The following is a 15265-nucleotide window of genomic DNA, read 5'->3' as shown; positions in this document are numbered from 1 at the left end:
ACTATCTGGTAATTCTTAGAAACACTGCAGAGGTGACTTGCCACACCGATTTCACCACAGACACCAACAGCACTTCCAGCTGAAAAACAACTTCAGCTTTTCTGAAAGGTTTTCTAAGAAATCCTTTTTTCTCCTTTAGCAAGCCGTGACTCATTGCTCAGTATAGCACAAACAGCCACCAGATACAGAAGCTGAAGCGCCAGAAAATGCTCCGCTAGCTCACAGAGACTGTTTCAAGTGGGAGCTTCAAAACGGCCTCCAGAACCACACTCGTGTTCAAAGGAGGTGCTAGAGAACACGGCTGTGAGAAATTTGGCAATACAGCTTTCACTGGCAGGAACAGGGAGGTTAGTTTTGGCTCACATGAGGTCCTCCACCCTGTCGTTTGCTTTGAATGGTTTTAATGAAAAACTCAAAGCGAGATTCAGTTGCAAACATTAGTTTTTATCTAAGGCTGGTCAAAATCAAAAGAAATTTTATTTCTGTGTGCATACCATTGGAGGGGGAATATACTTCTCCTTAGAAGAGACTCTCTATTTTGAGTTATCTTTGGAAGGCAAGGTAGCCGAGAAGCCTGTAATTCTCTCACACATATGCAATGCATGTAGGCAAGGCAAACATCAATGTGATGGAAGATGGGGTGAATAGGTAAGTGCATCATCCAACTTGGGCAGCAGACAAGCCTGTCCACTTTACTACTTCCAGAGGAACAGTTAGTCACTCCTCCCACCTATTTGCAGCAGCAAAATGAGAAAACACTGCTCTTTAGCTTGAATGGAGGTTTATTTCATTCAGAGAATCTAAAGATGCCTCTAGAGGAACCACGATGCCCAAATCATTATAGCTTTGCCTCTTACCATGATGTATTTTGGAAAATCTCAAGACCCAGAACATGAGTCAAAGGAGAAGGAGGTAAATCACAGGGTGCTGCTTATTCTGACAGGTGGTAGGAGGAAGGAGAGAGAAAACCCACTTGAGGATGGTGAGGGTGAAGACAGGATAAGCAGGACAGGCATCTCCCCTTTGACAAGCACGCAAGTGAGTTGGCTGCCTGCCCTTCCAGGATCTCCAAACACATCAAAGGCAAGAGATGGTTTCAGGCCACTAAGACTTTTGCCACGCAGCAGACCACTGATGTTAAAGGGAGGATTCCCTGTCTCCTAAAAAAAAAAAAATATCTTGCTAACACAGACCAGCAACATTTACTTCAAGTTTTCTGTTCCCTGTAAAACCAGAGAACATAATACTTGGCTTTCCTTTTCTGCAGACTACACTGAAGATGTCAGAAAACAGGACAAGCTAGCTTATAAATAATTGCAATACCCCTCCTGAAAAAGGCTGAGAGGGAGGTGGGATGAAAGCTCCCAGCCAGGAAAGCTGGGACTGCCAAGGAGCAGAACAGAATAAGGGCAAGGACGGTGTGTGATATCCCAGCTCCATCTGTATGCAGAAATGAAAGGCATTGAGGAAAATATCAGTGCGGGTTATGGCAGGCATTCCCATGTGTGGGGAAATCCTTGGGGGAAGAGCACCGTCAACAAAAAATACAGCAGACCTTATAAGAGACAGCTGACGTGGCAGATCCTACAAAAGCTTGTCTGCAGTATCTGAACATCTTTTGTTCTCTAGCCCCATTCTTTCACCTGGCAGCTCACAGATGAAAAGACCCGAGAGATGTTCCTGTCACAGGATACTTTTCCTCAAAAGGCTCCTAAAAGGGGGAGGGACCAGGGTAATGCGGGGTCCACTACGGGGTATGCCTGGCAGAGGAAGCTTTACCCTTCTAATAATGACTCTCCTAGATTTCTGGAAATTCTCCCTAACCTTATCCCCTCGCTACCTGCAGGGTGATAACAAAGCCAACATTGTCCATCAAGTCGCAATCTGAAGTGACTCATTTATCCTCAGGAGCTTTGTGTTCATTTTTTTCAGCCCGGCATCCTAGGAAAACAAGGTTTATGTGATCATATTGCCTGTCATATGTCTTAACTGTTTGTCCCTTCCTATTAACTTTTGAATCACACTGGAGTGGGGATAGAGGGCTCTGAGAGAAATTGAGTTTCTCTTATAGAAATTGAGTTTCTCTAAGATTGGCGAACCCACCTTTGATTGGGTAGGACAGAGACCCCAGTTCACGTCTCTGCTGAGAGAGAGGCTAAGAACAGAGTCAGCACTGATCCCCGCTCCTGGGCCTGTCCTAAGCAATCGGCATGCGTGTGCCACCTGGCCGACCGGCACAGCTCGTGCTGCTTCTTGTCCTGCTTGTAGGCAGAGGGTGGGAAAGGGAGATGAGAGTACTCTATGGGGAATGGGGTCAGCTGGGGGGCTGAGCTAGACTACTTATGATGAAGAAACACAACATCATAGCAAGTCCGACCTCATACATAAGAAAACTTGTTTTTTCTGCCAAATTGCCTGTAACTTCCTGACACATCACTGGGGACAAATGCCAATATTTCTCAAGTACTCACTGAATCCAGTACGTAGCCACACACAAAACAGCAACCGGTTGGAGACTTCATCCATTAGATTTGTTGCTACAACTTCTTTCCTTTTGCCTAAGTATGCCAAGCAACAGGAAAGTCACAGTGAAGTCACTATGTCCTAATGTCGCCACTTTCTAGGTCTGCACAATTAATGCAGGGTTTCTCGAAACAAGTAGAAGGCGTGTGATGAATCAAACGCGAGTACTCTGGAAACAGTGCTCCCCTAAGACCGCAAGGCTTGGCTCTCAAGTGAGTTTGTGACATTGGTAAAAAGCAGCTCTCCGCCCCAAGTGTGCTTTGCAGGGGCGTTTTCCTGTATCTACTGACCAAACTATTGATTTTTAACGAAAAGTGAAGGAACAAAAAAAATGTCCCTTTTTCCTGTAGCACCACATGATAAATTTCATTCGCCCCATCCTAACTGCTTGTAGTGACAGTGCAGTGTTTGTCTGAATTTTTAACAGATGTTTCTAAGTACTCTTGACCACTTCTCTCTCCTGAGGATTTCTGCAGTGGGATAGCTCTAGATAGCAATACAAACAAAGCCTGTAAGAGACTCTTGGGGATAAATCTGTAGACACTGCATCTAGGATGGGTGTGGGTATGGGTCCAAGCCTTATGAAACTTTGTAAATATCCTCTAAAGACTAGCAAGCTGGACTGACCCTGCCTGCAGATGTTTTTGAGCTTACCAGTCCCACAGTGAAAAGCAAGACAGCTTACAGATAACTGCAACACTCCTGAAACAGCCTGAAAGTGGGATTTAAACTGGAAGTTATAAAAGCGGGGATATACTGAGGCAGAACAGAATAATGCAAAGGATGATGTGTGACGGTGTAACTCCACCTCAATTCAAAATACCAAAGACACTGCGAAGGGGATCAGTCTGGGCTGAGGCAGAATTTCCCAGATGTCAGGTTACCCTTGGGAACGAGCACACTGGATTCACTTGACAGGTGTGAAGGTACTCATGCAGTCAGAACACAAATTGCTTTAAAAAAAAAAAATCTCTGCTCTCGTTTTAAAAGAAAATTAGTATCTTGCGCTACGCCCGGCAAGGAGGCAGTGACATCTGCCTGAGTTTGTACACGGCCTGAAACAATCAGCTAAAACATGCTTATCAAAATGTAACCATAGCTATTTAATACCAAAATGAAATCTATTAAGCTAATGTCAGTGTTTCGCAGCAGCTGAAACTGGTTTTTTAAAAGGTCAGTCTACTAGCTGGAGAGTGAAAACAAGCAAGGCGGCTGTGCCAGCCCTTAGGATGTGGCTGCATCCTGCAGTCTGGTTTTGCATTCCCTTAAATGTCGGGCAAGAAGCAGCAGCGAGGTCTCGGCGGAGCCCGGCTGCCCTGCCAGCCGCGGCGGGGACGGACGGGCGGCTCCGCTCCTGCGGGGGTCCGACAACGGGCAGCGGGCAGCCTGGGGCGAGCCCTCACGGGGCCCCCACGCAAGCCCCCACCGCAGCACACCGCACCCACTTCTTGCCGCCGCAGAGAAAGGGATGGCTGTAGCGGACACCGCTTTGTCCAACCCCACGCAGCTTTGTGGCGGCCGTGTCATTCACGGTACCACAGCCCCCCCGGAAAAACCCATAAAAAACCCAACCTGAGACCCACTCCCCCACAAATAGGAGAGCACGGCTCCAAACACCCCCCCGTCAGCACGGAGCAAGCATTTGCTGTCATCTTCTGTATTAGCATTTCTGTTAACCCTTTTGTAAGATGATTTGACTCGGTTTCAAAACTCCTCATTCTGAAAAACACTTGTTAAACATTGGCCCTGACTTCTACACAAAGTGATAGCTTGGTAGTCATAACCCACAAGATATATTTAGCTTCACAAACTCATCATCAATGGATTTTGAAAGCATTGTAGCCAACAGACTGGAAACCACATGCAATACAAACACATAATAGAACTTTTAATGTGCAAAGAGACTAAACAAAAAGATCCTTGACCTTCTTGCTTTCCCTTGCATACCATTATCCCCAGCGAGACAGCAAATGGAATGACGTGGAGAGCAACAGCTACCATCGAGCAACTTTGGAAGCCAATTTCTACAGTAGTTAAGCAGTTAATGGCGTTAATCAGAATGATAACTTATTAAATTCTACATTTATGCAAATTGCATTTTGGCATACCACATGGAGACCTGAGTAGCAGAGCTCACCAGGAAAAGGTCCCAACATCTTTTACACTTGCTGTTTTGGGCTTTTTTAATACCATGTAAAATAGTGTCCACGATGGTCGGCATATCAGACACACCACACTTAAATAAAAAGCTGTAGTCACAAATTAATCTCCATCATCCCAAATAGATTAATGAACAAATTGTTTCATTCTTAACCTTTATGAAGCAGGGATTAATCGCGACAGCTAAATCCAGTCTCTGTCTTTATCTTTTTAACAAGAAGTTGACATTTCTTATAGACCTTCCTAAAACAGGCAGCATTTACTGAACAAAGAAAATAGCAGATATCCCTAACTCTCTCCATGCTACAGTACCTAGGGCATGTAGAGCATAAAAATATAAAGCAACAGAGTCATTTATGACTATGACATGAAAGGACATAATCTGTGTGTGATGAGATGAATCAGGAAAACTGCAGTTTAGGGTAGGCAGAACTTAACAGCAATCTTAGTTTTATAAAACCTATCTGGAAAACTTACTGTTTTCCAAAAGGAGTATCTGGCAACTTTTGAGCTCTGGGCTGCATTTAAATTCAATGAGGATGGAATAAGCAGGGGATTGGATGAACATCTATGAATTACACTTTTAAGATTAAAAGATGTAAAAAAAGAATATCAAGATGCGCTTATGCACGTAGTTTTCCCCTTTGTTGGTGCTACTGTTTAATAAAATCAGATTCTGCACAGAATTTTACCTATTCATTTAATTCATTCTCTGTCTTCAGGAAAATGAGGTGGGAACCACTTGCTGCAGGATGTTGTGCAAAATGAGTAGTTCACCACTTGAAATTGTACTTCTATTTTGAAAATCAATAGTATTGCTTATACACAAGCCCTAACTGTTGGTTTATTGATGTATATGTAAATATATGTGTATCTGGGTACCTTTTCTTTGTTTGTGCAAAGCCTGCAACACAGCATGTTAAAATATCTCTGGAAAAAAATAACTGGCCTTTTTTCTCCCCTTTGGGCACAAATTTCTCTTTTTAAATGAATGTGCAGGTTTCCTGTTGCTGCATAAAACCTTCATTTCAAAATACCGACTAATTCTAGGTTTAATTAAAACAGAATGTTTTATATCACAAACACTTTTTTTTTCCCCAGCACAGATCTTCTTTACCTTAATGTGATTGCTGGCTATTAAGAAAAGAAGGAATTTTTATATTTTTGCGTAACTTAACAAAATAATCCAAAGTTTTATAGCAACTCTCTTTATGGAGTCAACTTATGCAAGCACCGAAGCCTTTCCAGAGAAAACAGGATTCTCCCCACCTCCCTCTGGCTTTTCTCCCTACTGAATGCCATGGCCTTCACTCAACCAAAGGAAATGAAAGACAGACTGAGACAACAGCATCACGTGGGTGAAGGTCAGATTGATTTTCAGCTGTGTGGTGCTGTTTTATCACCCTCAGGACAAAAGTTAAGCCCTTCATTTTTTTTTCATGTCTGCTTTAACAGAGCAACTTATTTTTTCCTGAAATTTTGGTTGGGCTCCATACCACCACAATTATCAAGGATAGCCTAATTTAAAACATTTGTGGAAATCTTCTTCCTCAGAGTAAAACCCAGAGCAGCCCACACACCACAACATTTCTATCCATGAGTTTCCTCTATTCCCTACGTACAAACAGCGGCTCCTTGAAACTGCTGAGGTTTCTGCAGTGACATTCGCTGACAGCAAAGCAGCCCGGGATGCAGCTGCCGGCTGCTCAGCAATGATCCTGGGCACGGGGAGAGGAGCATTTGCTATCTCAAAAGGGGCAAGTTCACAAATTGTTTTTTCTCCCCATCCTCCTTCCCTCCCTCTCCCTCCTGCCTGCAGTGGCCAAGCTCTCCGCGAGCCGAGCCTCGCGCCTGTCACTCGGTGATCCGGACATGCACGGCCAATTACTGTGGCAGCCACTGGAAAAGCAGACAGTTTTGCTAACTCCACTTTTCCCAACTCCAGTACCACGCGCAAATTCACTCCCCTGACTTGCTGTAAGGACCGGCTCTCCTCATTTCTCTTTTAATTAAGACTGATACTCCCCCCCAAGTAATGATGTTTTCAATACAGCCAATTTTAGCTAGTCAGGTCTTCAAAACTGGCTAACATAAAATGAAACATTTTGTACATCATAGATATGTAAGTGTATACCTAGTTATCGAGAGAAGCAGCATCGTCCCTCCTGATGTTTGTATTTCCAGAGTTTAAACTGGCAGCCGGAGAACTCGGTATTCTCTCATTTAAGCTGCGAGACAAGAAAATTTTCTTGTGTTTTAAATTTTGGGTTAGATTTGTCTTATTTGTGTGAGGAAGGCAACAGCGTTGTGACTGCCTCCTAAAGATGACCGTTTATACTCCATAAAAAGCAAGGAATATCATCTGCTTTATTTATATGTACCAGTTACTTAAACCCAGTTACACTGGATACCATTGAAACACCTCATGGAATACAACTCCTGCATGAAACAGCTCTTGTAGACCAAACCACAGCAAGTGTCTGTAAGAGAGGAAGGAGTAGGTAAGGGCTGTAGGGTGAGATCAAGTAGTTATCCAGGTTGGATCTGGGTGCGGACTGAATGCAAATTCAATAATTCACTAGGGTTTGTGAACAAAGATTTGACTGACGCACATCTTTAGCTCGCCTGAACCTAGCCGAGCCTGCCTCCAGAACAGCACACGGAGCACTCCGATTGCCGCAGCACCTCGAGGAGATCTGCAGATGCTGGTCCCTGTGGGACCGTTCAAGGAAGGCTCTGCGCGTGGACGGAGCCCCAAGGAAGAGCCAGCTGTGGGACAACGGGCTAAAGAGCAACTGCAGCTTAGAGTAAAGGAGAAAACGGTAACACAGTACGGTGTCACTGGAATGTATAAACTGTGAAGCGACTCCGTTACATGCCGGGCCAGGCAAGGGCAAACGCCAGCACAGCACCAGGGAGAAAAAAGCTGCTGTGAGCAGGATGCAAAATGGTGGCAGTCCAGAAAGCAGAAAGCAGGGAAACAGCCTTCGAGGAGGGAGTCCTGCACAGGGACCCCAGCACAGACCGTGGCGAGAGGGAAGGGAAGAGAGTGGTCACCCCGAGGAGACAACCAGAAAAACTCACAAAAGCAAAATCCCATACGCTGCAGAGGCAGACCACAAGCTGAGGAGCACTGTACATGTTAAAAAACTGCCCTAGAGGCATGTTGAATTTTGGCTGGTCTTGGCTTGGTTGGTTGCTATGGTTTATTGATGCAGATTGAACAATGTAATTCAAATCTGCTTAGACTACTCCTGGAGTCCAGTAAATCACCTGCATTCAGTTTTACTCAGAGAAAGTGAACACAGGTGTATATATTTATATTTCTGTAGACTGTGAGGTCATAAAGGGAATTTATTCTACTTCTGTCTTTCCAAATTTTCTAATGAATAATTAGTAGATGTAGATTTCTAAAATGACCATTTAATATAAATTATATAAAATCTCATTTATTTTAAGAGATATCATTAAGTACAAAGTCTGCACAAGTGAACTGAGTTCACTGTAGAGGAAATGACTGGGAATTATGTTCAAAAATCTATTCAAATGTTTAATGTAACAGATTCCCTGGAGAAAAGCGATGGGCTGCTTCAGCCTCTCCTTATGTCCTCCTCAGCAAGGCTAACAGTAATTGAGTAGCAACATAAGGAGGAACCAAAAAGTCTTTCACCATTATGCTGAGAAAGATTTCCAAGGAAGCCTAAAGAAGAGATGGACCCACATGCCAAAAAAAACGGTGCCTTCAAGAGGAAGCTCACCCTCATGGTTACAGATGTCACCAGCAACAACCTGAACCCACAGTTAACAGTCGTTTTCATCCAAAATAACTGAGGCTGTTAAGAGGGAAGGTCTTGAATTCTCCCCCAAACCCTGACCTCTCATCCCCCTCATGTTGACATAGGGCTTGTGCAGCTCCATAGGGCACCAGATCTGTGCAGAATAAAAATTAATCCTTTCAATTGTCAGCAGTGTCAGCGCCCAACACAAGACAACACAAAACTTGTACCAACACAAGGTAGAAGATGGAAGGACAGAAGGACAGAATACCCCTTCCAGTAACAGTCAAAACTTAAGCCAGATTACAGTGACTTCTTAGTTCCATGATGATAAAAATAGTACTTCCTTGTGAGAAAGGAGTTGCTAGCCTAAATGTTTAAAGATTACAAAGTGCTCAAAATGCCCTAGGAAGTATTTAACATGAACAGACCAAGTGCCTTGAAAACCCCAAATCAATTTTTTCATTAGTTAAGACAATGAAAGCTGATCGTAATAAGCAAGAAGTTTGAATAACGTTACTTATATTTAATACACATTATTTAACTTAAATTCCTACTGAATATCTTTTCAACAATTTTGAACCGAATATGAAATTATGAAATCTATTTTTTAAATTCACCTTGCTTATTCAACACCTATTAAATTTACTTAAATGAAACAGCATTCAAAAGGTACATACTTATTGCCAAAGCTTTGAAGAAAGTCAGAAGTTGCTTAGACCTCTGGTGGAGGCCTTCTGATGTACAAACCCAGCTCGGAGAGCAACAGCCTCTCCAGCAGGTGCAGGGAAAATATTTCCCTTATTCAATGTACTTGCCTGGTTCGATCCAGTAACGAGCTTGTTCAGAACAGAGAAACAATTTGGCGATCACTAATTTGCTTCTTGCCAGCCTACCGTAAAGAAAGGCGCAAGAGCACACAGTTGAGGTCGTCCACAGGAGGCCACGTACCTTGGTAGATCCATCCTGCTCGCAAGGGACCTCCGCGATGCACGGGTGCGGGCTGCAAGCTGGCACGGAGGACACCGCAGAGCCCTTTCTCGAGTCAGCACTTGAGGCAGGCTGAGCCCTGGGCTCCCAGACCCAGAGGCCATGCGGAGATGCTCCAGTGAGTGCTCCCAAAGCTAGCCAGCTGAAGAGGACCAACCCATGCTGGCACGTTTCCCTAAAGCCAGCCGGCACCGGGGGGTGGAGGCTGCTTTCTGGCTTCCCCAAGCCTGGAGCACAGTTAATAACATGCCAGCTGTATCTGCAGACAAGCCAAGTTTAATGAGGCTACAACAAAAGCATTCAAATATGCACTACAGAACTTCTGTGGGGATTTTTTCTAGAGCTTGTTTTAAAAAAAATGAAAGATGGGAATTCTTGACAATGTTTGCACACACTTCCTTTATTTGTAATTCATTTTAAGTAAAAAAATTATATTCTACAAATTCAAAGAAATCAACATTAAAAAGACTTTTTTAATCCCACTACTTCCAACAGCAAAATTATGTTTTGTGATGAGTACTTGAAATGCACTGCTGGTTGCTTTTTTCTTAATAAACATTGAAGTCTTAATTGTTTTTCCCCTACGCAGCCAGATACCACCTTTCTGTCTGCCAGGTTTCACACCAGGACAAGTACTATCCCTGGCCTCCTGCTCAGGAATCAGGACAGACATGCAAATCTGACCACATCTCTAGCACTGGTGACGAAGGAGATACCCACTCACTGTTCCATCAGCCATGCTTTACCATGTGCCTCAGTCTCTTACTCTGGGTCAAGACAGAGGAGATATCAATAAGAGAATCGCAAACATGGATTTGGAGTCAGTGGAGGGAGCAGCAAAAGAAGCCTGCTTAGGCATGAGTGGGTGGAGAAGGTGGAAAAGGGGCACTCACTCACTGTCTCCTCCACTGGAAGAACCAGAGGGTATCAAATGAAAGCAGATGACAAAGCTGAAGTAAATAAAGGTGATAATTTTTCCCAATGTGTAACTGAACTCTGGGTCCCCACCATGGGAAATGCTAAATGCATACCTTGCTTCAAGAGGAAGCTTCAAAATGGAAATTCATGGAAGAAGCTTATCTGAGGAATTTAAAGAAAAAGCACCAAGAAGTGCCCAGAGAGGTTTGCTAACAGCTAGGAGAATATTCTGGGGAAACAGCACTATGGGACCAGCAGGCTTGCTCAGTACAGCAATCCTTATATGAAGACTACTTACCCAATGGTCTGCTAAGGGATAGAGGAAGAAATCAGGAAAAAAGGCAGACTCTTGTTCACTGCTCACGTCTGCAGTCTGAAGATCCTGACAGCTCTGAATTTACCAAGGCTGTTGATATGGCCAACACAGTTTTGTCCCTCAACAACCCACAGGAAGGCAATGCACGCCCCTCAGTAGCACCCTAGCCACAAACAACCTACGCTCCTGTGCGTCTGAGACAGGACAATCCCAGCACATCCTCCACCGAGCTCTCTAAGGCATTATTAAAGGCCACTTTATAACAAGCACGCATCTGTTGTAGTCTCCAGGCTATCCTCACTGCATTTCCGAATTGAGTTTCACATATTGGCTTTTGTCTACAACCCCCTGAATGCTGAGACCTGCTTATGGCAGCAGTGATCTTCCTTCCTGCGGGCACGGATGCCCTTGTAGCACCTGGCAGGCTCCAGCCCTGGAAGAAGCCTTTCCACTATTCCACTAAATAACATTTATTATTTACTTAGATTTCTGTAATGCTGTGAAACAAACCTGCCCTATGCAGACCCACACAATACTCACTCTGCTGTGAGATGGCGATGGATTGTCCTTTGCAAACAGAATCCAAAGCAGGGGGAGAAGGGGGGGTGGAGCTCGGGCACGCCGGCGCCCCAGAGGGGTTGCATGTGCCCTGGGGTGGTGCAGGGGGGAGCCGGACAGGCTCCAGTTCCCGAGCACAGGTCCCGCTGCACGTGGGAGCTCTCACAGCTGGCACCCGGCAGCTAGCTCTCGCTCCACAGGGTTTGGGGTGCTTCAGTCTTTGTTCATCTCCCCGTTTCTGCTGCAGCAACGTATCAGGAGGCGAGAGTGGCTTTTCAGACAGCCAAGTGCCAAACTCTTCAAAACTTCAAAAGGACACGTGCTTTCTTTAAGAGGCCTCGTTTAAAACATGCACCCACTTTCTCCAATATCCATTTTCATGTCTACCTGTGCTTACTTTGCAGACTACTTTTTGAACTAGATAGAAGTAGATAAAAGAACTCAATTAAAGTAGCAAGAATGAAACAGTCCCTTGCCAATACAAGCATGCTAGCGTGTCATCTTCCGCTCCTCACTGGGACGTATGTTTAAAAATGACAGGGAAAATGTTCTATCTGTGTGAAAAACATGCTACTTGAGGAAAGACATCACCATTGCTAAGAGATGTTTGTGCAGCCTCAGAATGCATAGCTGGCCCATCCACGTTGACTGCTGGCTACATGGAGGCTGAGAACGGGGTAGAGGTAGCTCATCACCTCCCCTCCTACCAGGGGTTTTGGTTGTATGCAACCAAACTGCCCGCAGCCACGCTGGCAGCGCTCCTATCTGCACACGCAGTGCCTGGTGCTGCCTCCCTCGCCACCGGCCCCGGAGGGACCTGGCACAAAGGTGGCCGTGGCGATTTGCAGGGGGTGGTGCCTGGCGCACTGGCACTCGCTTATCGGCAAGCACACTGCCCGGCTCCTCACGCCGGCTCCCGCGCGGCTGGGGATCTGCCATGGGCTCGCCGCTGTGCCCCTGCTGCAGGAGACCCTCTGTGAGGCCGCAAAGCAAATACTGAGCTGGGTGTTTATGGCGAGCAAGCGTTATTTTAAATTCACATGTGTGTGCGTGTCCCCAAATCCTTACAGGCACCGACATGCCTGCAGAATCCAAGAGACAGACCAAGAACCAACTGCTGAGGCTCAGCCCCCACTAACACCTCCCCGTGCCGAAGGGCTGAGCGCAGGACCGCGTGCCCCAGCCGCAGCGGAGCGGCCCGGGGTCTCACCTACCTTCGCCTGCAGGACGACCCTCCGATCTGCCAGATGAGCAATGCTGTTAGGGAGCATAACACTTTGCACAACACTTTGCACAACTTTCACAGACGTATGCAATACATTGAAGACTACACTAAAAGCACCTTCACAGGCAGTCCCCACTCATGCCAAACACGCTGTGTGAGTGCTGGCGGCTCAGGAAACACATTGCACAGGATGCACTGCGAAAGCCCTGTCTCAGCAAGGTTACCGTATGCCTTGTTTGTCATTAAATTTGCAACTGTGCTTCTGTTTGACTTCAGATCCAAATTCAGATATGGGAACATGCTTTATGTTCTACATGATAACTGCATATTTCCCCGAGCACCTGTGTAGAAAGCCAGGCAGCCCAGCACCTTATCAGCACGCTAATTTTCTGGTATGTGTAGGCAGACGTCCTGGAAACAGAACCTCCAGGTAAACCCAAACATCACCTGTGTGGTGACAGCAGTCAGGGGAGCTGGGCCCCAGACCATCCAGCCAAGCGTATCCCTACAATAATCCGGGGTTTCAGAGCTCTCGGCACCCAGGGGCACAAATACTGGCTACGGGGAGACATGCGAAGCGCCTGGGCACCACGGCCAGGCGGCTGCCTGAGCGTTCGGGAGCCCTGCTGCCCTGCACCTGGAGGGGGGACACTTGGGACAAACCAGGGACAGGAGCCTGCGCTCGGAGCCCTCCAGGTGATTGACAATAAAAACACTGCCCCAGTGCCCATTTTCAGATCTAGGCAGAGAGGACTGAGGACTCCAGGGAAAATCCATGTTTTTAAGAGTTTCTGGTATTACTGAGCTTTTCTGGTGCCAATTTTAAAACACTGCTACGACCTCTGGAAAGAAGGAAAACTGCATTTCAGCACGACAATGTAGAAAAGAACAAAAAAAAGAAAACTTGTTATTTTTTTTAGCTTGAAACACTAGTCAGGTTAAGAGAAAGGAGCAGAATTCTGGCAAGGACAAGAGCACTCAGACTGAGCCACAACACAGTAATTAGGGCCAGTAGGTCATGAGAGCCACAGCTGTATAAACTAGGTGTATAATTAAGTTTCCACACTGCTTTTTCACAACTGTATTTCAGTTTCTTTTGTGGTGGATGATCAGTAATTCATTAATTTAAAGCAGCAACAGCAGCAAAAAATATCTGACTTGCCAATCAGGTGCAACAAAAGATTACAATTTCGGCGAGGGCTAATTTGGAAATACAAGTAAGAAGCCGCTCTTTGTCAGTGGGAAGTACAAAGTGCCACCTGACAAAAATGTTCATGAGACGTCACTTGTTGACAAGCTGCCGTGTATGGTTTTCTGGATAAGCATCCCGCATATACAGTTGCATGGCAATTATAATTCTTGTAGCAGGTGAAATACAAGAAAATGCAAAATTATACACTAGCATGAAACAGTTATAATACCTCATTTCAAACGTAAGCCTAGTGTACAAGTTACAGGGCATTTAAAAGGAGCAACTGCAAGACTTTAATTATAAACTAGTTCCTACCGTACAGTAGTTTAGAAAAATCAGCCGCTTCCAAGCTGGCAATATCCATATATAGCTCTGCTGCTGTTTGAAACAGACAACCTGTAAAGTTATCAACAACAGAAGAGGACCTCATGAAATGCTCAGAGACCCCAGCATAACCTACTTCTGTCCACTTCATTGATGCACTAATTTGCTTTAAAACACTCTACATTCAGTTGAGAAACTGAAGAAAAAAGTTTACATCAAGATATTCCGACCCCCGGGAGGAAAGGGGTGATATGGGTGGAGGAAGCAAAAATAAGACCATAAAATACTGGAGCTAAACCCAGGCTAACGCAGGTGGATTAAAACACACAAGCAAAACAGCAAAACCTCGTGGCTTTTTAGCCACTTTTCATCAGACAACAAACAACTCCGCATCAGCCACCAGACAAGGCTATATTGCAGAATAGTTGCTTGATGTATGCAGATTCCTCCTGGCTGGAGGACACAGTAATTTGTAAATCCATGTGCAATTCTTTACTCGTCACTAATGCTAGAAGATAGCATCAGGCTATAACTCCTACACTGTAACAGCAGCGTGCAAAAAAAAAAAGTATAAAAAAGACTGCACATGATGCCGATGGCAATTAGTCTTCTCTAGTTATGGGGACATGGGATACCAGTGAGTTTTAAATTAATTTTAAAAGCTTAACACATCCAGCATATACACTAGGTGTGTGTGTTTATTTTCGGAGTACTTTTCAAGATGCTTGCTAGTTCTTTGAGGCACTAGTTCCAGGACTGCTGCAGGAGAGCTCATTTGTGGGGGCAGGCTGGGAGACAAGGGAAGACATGAGCCGGTAAGGAAATGTGTTGTTCTTGCAGTACAAGCTGCCCCCGTTTAGACCCTTTTCAGATCCCCGTAGGCACTGGAAACCTACAACCTGCAATCACAGACATCAGTCATGAGCAAAAGGTATAAAAGGCACCTAATTCTGTCAGAAGGAGAACATCTCTACTACACTGACATCAAAAGGAATGCCACACACTTAGGCTACCAGAGATGTCTAGATTTCAGCAGTGTTTTGTCCTCAAAGAAAATATGTCTGAAATACATGAAAAAGCAAGGGGGGAAATGGCTGTTTGTTACCCCCTTACATGTCAAAGCAGCTGCGTTCAAACTGTATTATAACTTCAGCGCGCCTTAATGAATTTCTAAGGGATTCCAGTGAAATAGACGTTTTATCCTATTCTTTGGAGTGATCTCTTGTAATCCTGCAACACTCCTGAGCTACAATACCTTCCTAACTTCAGCATCCCAGAGGAAG

General features: G+C 45.0%; 1 protein-coding gene across 1 annotated transcript in view; it reads right to left on the bottom strand.

The window, feature by feature from the left end:
* The window catches only part of ZNF423 (zinc finger protein 423), a gene marked incomplete at both ends in the record, with an annotated part of 213264 nt that overhangs the window by 125048 nt on the left and 72951 nt on the right, over positions 1-15265 (bottom strand). The window contains one exon of the mRNA XM_082005641.1: positions 13974-14054. Coding sequence (XP_081861767.1) covers positions 13974-14054 — 81 coding nt within the window. The remainder of the gene's footprint in view (positions 1-13973; positions 14055-15265) is intronic.

The sequence above is a fragment of the Phaethon aethereus genome, assembly GCF_964289735.1.
Source record: "Phaethon aethereus genome assembly, chromosome: 13".
Classification (NCBI taxonomy): Eukaryota; Metazoa; Chordata; class Aves; order Phaethontiformes; family Phaethontidae; genus Phaethon; species Phaethon aethereus.
Note: the sequence above shows the minus strand (reverse complement) of the source record. Positions and strands in the feature narration are given on the sequence as shown.